Source organism: Gracilinanus agilis, unplaced genomic scaffold (genome assembly GCF_016433145.1).
Source record: "Gracilinanus agilis isolate LMUSP501 unplaced genomic scaffold, AgileGrace unplaced_scaffold20489, whole genome shotgun sequence".
Classification (NCBI taxonomy): Eukaryota; Metazoa; Chordata; class Mammalia; order Didelphimorphia; family Didelphidae; genus Gracilinanus; species Gracilinanus agilis.
The window spans coordinates 1-8,305 of NW_025351903.1; the positions used below are offsets into that span (position 1 = coordinate 1).

An 8,305-nucleotide genomic window follows, 5' to 3' on the forward strand; every position below is an offset into this window, starting at 1 on the left:
CCCCCTCCCCCATCCCAGGCAGCCAGCCCGGCGGCCTCCGCGGGATCCCCCTTCAGGGCTGGGGCTTGGTGGGCGCGCGCCCGGGCTAGGGTCCTCGGGGCCTGGGACAGGAGCCAGTTCCCTGCGAAGATGGACTGGCTGCGAAGGGCCTGGGATGGGCCGGGAGCTCGCCGGACCTCCACTGCCCCTCCCGCCAGCCAGGCCCCCCAGGGCAGGGCCTAAGCCCCGAGTTGTCATCCCAGGATTCCTGGGCCAGGAGAGGAGGATCCTGCACGGGGTTGGAAATCCTCGAGCCGGGAGGTTCTGCCCTTCGGGAGCCCCCCACCCCCATGAGTCAGGGCCTCGTGCCCTGTGAGCACATCCCGCTGGAGAAGCCCAGGCTGGGGGGCCGCTTCGGGCCCTTACTTCCTGCTGCGGCCCTTGGGGAGGGGGAAGGGAGGGGCTCGGTTTACTGAAAAGATTATCCGAAAGGAGGAGGGGTCCCCAGGGCTGCAGTGCACAGCAGCCCTGAAAGCTGTCAGAGATCTGCCTGAGGGGAAAGGGGAAGGTTCCTGGGGCCGCCCCTGGCTGTCTTCCACTGGAGGGGATTAGATTTACTTTCTTTGCCTCCACCCTCCCCACCCTCCCCCAGTGGCCAAATTAGCTTGCCGTGGCCAAGAGGGAAATTGAGGCATTTGGGAGGACTAACTAAAATGCTTCTGTCTGGCCTCCTGTTGGGTAGATGGGGGTGGGGGTGGGGAGCGGGGAGGGTAGAGCCAGAGCCACAGAGTTACTGTATGGCTTGTTTTTTTGTCCTGGTGTTTCTGGTTGTGCTGGGTTGGCACACGATGTGCACTTAAAGCTTAAACAGCGCCTGGTGCTTTGGGAGGGGAGCCGGGCAGCGGCTGGATGCTTGTGGAAGGTTGAGCCATGAGAGGCTGCTGTGGACAGCAAATCTGGCTCCAGACATTTCCTAGCTGTGTGACCCACTTCGTCATCCTGTTGGCCTCAGTTTCCTTCTCTGTAAAATGAGCTGGAGAAGGAAATGGCCAACCCCTCTGGTATCTTTGTCAAGAAAACCCCCAGTGGGGCCACTGGACCAAACAAGAACCAGTTCATTGTTAAACTGTTCCTTCGAACTGGGCCATTCTGACCCCCAGGCAGGCTGGGAGATTGGATTTAGCTCAGGCTTGGCTTTCCTTCACTTCAGGGCTGCTGGTTGGCATTTCAGCTCATCACACCTGGGCTCCAGCTGACTTTGCCAGGCTCGCCACCCATGACTCCTTCCAACAGAACTTCTCTGTTCTCTTCCTCTCCCAGCCACCACCCTAGTTCAGCCCTCTCACCTGGCTCCTCCTCTCTCCGACCCTCCCACTCTGGCTCTTCCTGAATCCTAGACCTGACCTTGTTCAGTCAAGTCCAGCCCACCAGCCTTTCTTTATGTGTTTTTTTTACGCCCCCCCCCCCCCCCTTAGAATCAGCCAAGGCATAGACAGTAAGGTCCAGATAATGGGGCTTAAGTGAACTTGACCAGGGTCACCCAGCCAGGAAGTGCCTGAGGTCAGATTTGAACCCAGGACCTGTCTCTGAGGCTGGCTCTCATCCCACCTAACTGGCCCCCTTTCCTCTCCCAACTTTAAATGCTTTTTTCCCTCAGAGCCTTCTACTCACATGGGTGTACCTGGCTATGCTCATAGTATTTCTCCTCTTAGAAGGTGAGCTTCGGGAGGGCAGGGGTGGTGTCTGACTTTGTATCTTCAAGTCCTGGCACAGTACCTGGCACATGCTCAGTCATTTCGGTCATGTCCAACTCCTTGTGGCCCCATTTAACATTTTCTTGGCAAAGATCTTGGAGTGGTTTGCCATTTCCTTCTCCAGCTCCTTTTACAGAGGAGGAAATTGAAGCAGACAGGGTGAAGTGACTTACCCAGGGTCACACAACTAGTGTTTGAGGCCAGATTAGAACTCAGGAAGATGAGTCTTCCTGACTCCAGGCCTGGTGTTTTATCCACTGTACCGCCTAGCTGCCCCATCTGGACTTTGATAAGCATTTCATAAATGTTTGTCGGTTGACTCTCTGGCCCTCCTGCTGCCTTACACACACAGACCATGTTGTCTCTCCTCCTTGGAATGGCCTCCCTTCTCCCTTCTGCCTCTTAGAATTCCTTATTTCCCCCAAGACTCCACTCAAGCCCTCTCCAAAGCACCTGAACTTCATTTGTTCTAGAGTCTACATATACTGAGACGTGTCTATCCTACCTCCCCCTCCCAGAATGGAAGCCGGTGATGGCAAACCTATGACACACATGCCAGCACCAACACGTGTAGCCATTTTCCATGGCACGCCGGGACCGCATGCCGAGGATGAAACCTTTGCCGTAGTGTAGTGTAGACACTCTGTGCACTATAGACGGCAATTCGACCTCTATTCATTTGCCTATTTTGGTTTACTAAATACAGTCCTATATTATTACAATGATACATTTTTGTTATTTAAACTATATTAGGGTTTTTTCCTCAAAGCGACACCCCGCCTGAGAATTTTGACCCACTGAGCTCAGCAGGTTGCCCGTCACTGACGTAAGCCCTCTGAAGGCAGGGATCGTTCTCCTTTTCTTTGTCTACCCTGGGATGTAGGAAGCACTCTGGAGATACCGAAAGCCTACCGTATGTGTAGCATCAGGGGATGGGATGAAAAGCTGAGAGTCCGAGGGAGTGCTAGTCTTCTCAGGTGAGGGTGCCCTGGGAGGGCTTGGGATGGGATGCGTCTGGAATCCAGGAGAGGGAAGGCCTTGCACAGAAGGGTTTTATCTGGGAAGGCTTCATGGAGGAGTACAAGGAGAAGGAGACCTTGATGTAAGCTTTGAAGGACGAGGAGATTCTGCCCAGTAGAGATGCCGGGTTCAGGAAGGGGAATGGGTCACACGGAATAGTGGCCTGAGGCAGGCCAGCCAGGTGGCATATCGGAGAGCATGTTGACCTTGGAGTCTGAGTTCAAATCTTGTCTCAGATACGTAACTGCCTCTGTTTCTTCATCTGTAAAATAAGCATAATAATTACGCCTCCCTCCCAGGACCAAATGAAGGGCACACAGCAAGCTGAGAGCAGCCTCGCCCCCTGTGATCCCCAGAGCCAGTAAATGGGTCTCAAACAAACCCTTGGAATGCTGCTGAGTCTTCAGCCATGCAGGCTTGAGGAAGCAGATTCTTGCGAGCACCCAGGAGGGCCTTGCAGGCTAGGCTTGGAAGGGTGATGCAGTGGCTGCTCTAATTTGGGGGTTCATACAGTTTCTGCCCTCTTCAATCCGTCTTCCACACGGCTGCCCAAGTGACTTTTATCATTGGCTCTCTGTCTTGCCCAGACCTGCTCCATTTCCAGTCGAGGCCAGTCCACCCCTCCTGACATAGCTCGGGTCCCCGCTTCTGCCCCCTCCCTTCTTGGTGGCACCCCTTTTGGTGCCCAAATTAGGGCCAGTGTTCTGTAGCTCCAGAACTCCCATGCTCAAGGGATCCAGCCTCAGTCTCCCCAAGTAGCAGGAGCCACTGTGGCCAGCCGGTTACTTCCTACTCAAAAACATTCAGCGGCTCCCAGGTTCCTCTACTTGGATCCGGTTTGGCCCAAGGAGCCCTTCCTACTCAGGCCTGGCCTGCCTCGGCAGGCAGATTGTCCCTTATTCCAATCCCCGCTCTGTAGTCCAGTCAAACGAGCCTTCTCTGCTCCTTCAGTGAGATGCCCAATCTCCCACCTCTGGATCTTTGTACCAGTCATGCCTGGAGCCTGGAACATAGGAGCTCCGGTCTCTCCTCAAAGCTCAGCTCCAGCATCGCCTCTGACCGAAGGCTCTTCTGCTCCCCCTGCTGCTGGGGGGACTCTGTCGCAGCACTCTGTGTCCGTCTTGGATCTCTCCTCTTAGACATGTGCGTGTTGTCTCCCGGACACAACCCTCCTTTTCCCTGGCATTTCTGGGGTGCCGGAGGCTGGCAGACCACCTGACAAGTCTTCCGCTCTAACTACAGGAGAGTACATTTACAGATGAGGAAACTGCAGTCAAATGACCCCCAGGGTCCCACAGCCAGTCGGCATCTGGAGCGGAATTTGAATTCAGGGCTTCCACTAGCCAAGGTGCCATGCACGTCACTGCCTCAAGCTAAAAGGCAGCCTTGAGAACTTTGGGTTTGTCACCCGGCTTACCTTGCTATTAGAAGGGAGATTCCTCACGTGGCGCGGTGGCCGGGGCGTGAGGAGGGTGACGTGCCCGGGCTGGGCATGGTGGGCCGGTGGTGCCTCAGGGGTGCTGGGGGCACGCTTTACCCAGGTTTGAGCAAATCTTCCTTCAAACCCTCCCTTTCTGCCTTCGTGTCTCAATATTGGAAGAGCGGCGAGGGCGAGGCCATGGGGTCAGTGACTTGGCCAGGGTCACCCAGCGAGGAGGCGTCCGAGGCCAGAGCAAATCTTTGGAGAAGGAAGGATCAGAATTGGATAATAACGTGGCCCGGATAGGACCCAAAGAGGAGTCGTTCGTGCTGGGCAGGAGTCCCCCTCGGGGGCCCCAGACTCTGGGCTTGGCGCTGGGCTGGGTCACGTTGTTTGCAGGGGACACCCGGCAGGGAGGGGGAGCTGGCACGGCGGGCGGCAGGGGCTTCGGGGCCAGACACCATGCCAAGTCCTGGGCACAAAGAAAACGCCCCAAAGGCTCTTTGTTTCGACAGGCCGGATCTCTGGGCCGAGACTGTAGGGAGAAGGGGAAGGGGATTAGCCTTTCTAAAACGGGGCCTCGGGTGCCGGGCGCTGGGCCGAAGGCCTCCTGCTGTTGTCTCTCCTGATAGAGGCAAAGAAAAGCTCAGCCTCACCTCCCAAGTGTCCGACGGGTCCCTTAGGGATTCGTGAGCCGTTGGAAGAGGATCTGAAGGTTCCAGAGGACCGCAGACTGTGTGAGGAAGACATCGGGGAGCTTTCAGGAGGCGCAGCTTCCAGGAATAGGGATTCGTTTTGGGGACCAGAATAGCCTGGGACAACCGGGCAGAGCGGTGAACTGAACACGGGCATGGAGTCGGGAAAACCCGAGTTCAAATACAGCCTCTAACACTGGCTGTGTGACCCTGGCAGAACTCGGAGAGACCCGGGCCGGGAGGATCATTCGTCGCTGCTGCTGCTGCTGCTGCTGCTGGCTCTAAAAAGAACACCTTGTCTGCCCGGCACGCCTCGCGGGGGATTCTTTTCACGGCCGGCTGGGGCCGGGCCCCTTCGGAGGCGCCCTCCGCCTCCCGATGCGGCCGTCCTCCCTGGGGAGAGCGAGCAGGAGCCCACACAAACACGGCCCACCCTGTGGAGGCAGCTTGACCCAGAACCGAGGCTCCCCGAGGCAGCAGTGCGCATGTGGATGGCGTTTGCTTCGCCCTCTCTGCTGTCTGAGCACTTAGCAGTCATCTCTTTGGCCCCTCACGGCCCCCTAAGACGCAGGTGCTGGTCTTCTCATCCCCATTTTACAGCGGGGGAAACTGAGGCAGGCGGGGGCTGCTTCCCTTCTCTCTTCCCAGGGTCTCCCTGCATGCCCGGCTCCCTCTCGGTGTCACTCTGTGCTGCCTCCCCTCCCCAGTGAACAAAGTGTCCCCCAGCCCCCAGGCGGCCCTTTTCCTGCACTCTCGCCTTTGGGGGAGGCACCCAAAGGGCCCGCAAGTGTTATTGGGGGACCCTCAGCCGTCCCCGTGCTGTTGGCTCTCCCCGTCTTCCTTTCTTAGAGGAGATCTGAGGGCGACCCCCGAATTCGTTTAACCCTCACGGGGTGCAGGACGGCTCTTGTTTGGGTTTCCCGACACCAATGGGGCGCCAACGTGTTGCCCAGAGCTATTTATTATTATTAGGCTATTTAGCACTCTCCCTCCCTCTCTCATCTGTCTCTCTCTCTGTCTCTCTCTCTCTGTCTCTCTCTCCCTCCCTCTATCTCTGTCTCACTCCCTTCTTCTCTGTCTCCCTTTCTCTCTTGTCTGTCTCTGTCTCTGTCTCTCCCTCTCTCTATGTCTATCTCTCTCGTCTCTCTCTCTATCTCTGTCTCTCTCACTCCCTTCCTCTCTGTCTCCCTTTCTCTCTCGTCTGTCTGTCTGTCTCTGTCTCTCCCTCTCTCTATGTCTCTCTATCTCTGTCTCTCTGTCTCTGTCTCTCTCTGTTTTGCCTCATTTCTGAGTAGCTGTATAGACCGACTCCCTGTCGTCCCATGACTTAAATATTCTGGCTCGGCGCCCCCCGGGGTCAGCTGGTTTCTGTGGCCAATCAGCAGCCGCAGAGAGGGAGGGCACGGCAGGCAGGACACACAGTAGGTCCTTGGGACGCGGGCCGTTTCCGCCTTCAGAGGCCCGCCCGCCTCTACGGGCATTGCGGCTGGCACAGCGCCGGGCCCGGTGGGGAGAGGAGTGGGCAGGCACGGCGGCAGCACCCAGATAGACAGCTTCGAGGCAGATGAGACAAAGCCGGCTGCACAAAGGAAGTTGAGTCCTTCCCGATTCCGCCTCAGAAGATGCTTTTTAGGGCCAACTTTTAATGCCTTTTGTGCCTCTTGGAGGCTCTTTAAAGACCGTCCAGCCAGCATCATCCGTGGCTTTGGGGCTGGAGGTGAACCAAAAGCCTCGGAACCCCGAGGCCGGGCTGCCCCAGGCGAAGCGCGTCGCCCGGAGGACCCGGTGCTGTTGGGCGTCGGGTCCTGCTCGCTCCCGTGGGCTCGCGGCACCCTCTGAACGTCGCAGCGCGGCCAAGGAGCATCGCAAAGAAAGCTGGGCTTGTTCTTGGGAGAGGCCGGAGTCCGGCTCCAGCAGCACCTGGTCCCCGGCTGCCGCCGCCCCCCGTCCTCCTCTAGCCAGCGGCGGCCCCGATGGTCCGACCCTTCCTGGGCCTCCTGGTGCGCCCGGCGTCCGTTCGAGAGGGCCGGAGTGTCGGGACTCGCCTTCCTAGGACACAGTTCTAGATGTGGCTGATCCGAAGGCCGGGCCTCGGTTTCTCCAAGAAGCGGAGGGGGGGAGGGTTGTGCTGAGGAAAGGAGGCCCCTCGAGCTCCTTCTGCCTCAGGATGGTGCTGAGGATCTTCTCAGCCCTGTATGGGGCCAAGAGGCAAAACCCAACATGTTCAGGGCGAGCCTCTGCTGGAGGCTGGGCTTGGCATTGGGAGGACCTGAGATCGAATCCCCCCTCAGACAGGGGCCGGCCAGCGTGTGGGACCCTGGGCCGGCCTGTTTCCTCCTCTGTAAAACGGGATGGTTGTGAAGTTAAATATAAAGCGAGGTTGTGTCTGGGCAGAGCTTTGGGATCCAGGACCAGCGCCGTGTCGCCCACCCCCAGCACCATCTTCCGTCCTCTTTGGGGCGGGTGGGGGTGGCATTCGCTGCCCAAGCGCCCTAACGAGCCCTCGGGGGATCTTTCAGATGTGGAAAGCTTCGGCCGGACATTCTATATCTGTCAGCCAGGACGATGGCGGCGCCGACGACTGGGAGACCGACCCGGATTTTGTGGTAGGACTCGTTCCTTTCCTTGTTTTTCCTTAAATCGATGCGCCCCAATTTAAATCCACAGACGTGGGGGCAGCCGGGAGCTCATTGGATGGAGAGCCCGGCTCGAGACGGAGGTCCTGGGTTCAAATCTGGCCTCCCTTCCCAGCCGGGTGACCCCAAGGCACGTAGCCCTCATTGGCAGCCCTTCCCGCTCTTGGAGCCGCTCCTCAGGGGGGATTCTGAGATGGCAGCTCGGGTTTGAAAAGGGGGTGTGTGGGTGTTCCTTGGAGGAAAGGCTGCTGGGATTCAGCCTCTCATTGATTTCTCTGCAGAACGACGTCAGCGAGAAGGAACAAAGATGGGGTGCCAAGACGGTGCAGGGGTCGGGCCACCAGGAGCACATCAAGTAAGGGTCCTCCCGACCGAGGGAAGGCAAGGGGGCAGCGGGGAGGCCCGGGGAGCCCAGAGCTGGCCCTTCACGGCCTCCGGGTCGGTGAAGCGGCTTAATAATTAAACCAGTGTGTAGAGCACAAAGCACGTCCCAGATACAGGCTCTGATATCACACTGGGCCGGGCCTCCATGGCGAAGGCGCTTCCTCGTCCAGCCCACAGCCCAGCCGAGCTCACCTGGAAACACCTGGGAGGGACCGAGGAGGCAGGGAAGGCAGGAAGGGAGGAAGGAGAGAGGAAAGGAGGGAAGGAAGGAAAGAAGGAAAGGGAAGGAGGAAGGAAGGGAAGGAAAAAAGAAAGAGAGGAAAGAAGGGAAGGAAGGAATGAAGGAAGGGAGGGAAGGAAGAAAGGGAGGGAGGAAAGAATGAAGGGAGGGAGGAAAGGAGGGAAGGAAGGAAAGAA

General features: G+C 57.9%; 1 protein-coding gene across 1 annotated transcript; it reads left to right on the top strand.

The window, feature by feature from the left end:
* Nucleotides 1-7,059: 7,059 nt before the first annotated feature.
* On the top strand, nucleotides 7,060-8,166 carry LOC123254365 (src substrate protein p85-like). Its single transcript, XM_044683404.1, has 2 exons — nucleotides 7,060-7,474; nucleotides 7,786-8,166. The coding sequence occupies exons 1-2, from the start codon at nucleotides 7,220-7,222 to the stop codon at nucleotides 7,861-7,863; spliced, it is 333 nt and encodes a 110-aa protein (XP_044539339.1). The 5' UTR covers nucleotides 7,060-7,219; the 3' UTR covers nucleotides 7,864-8,166.
* Nucleotides 8,167-8,305: the final 139 nt, after the last annotated feature.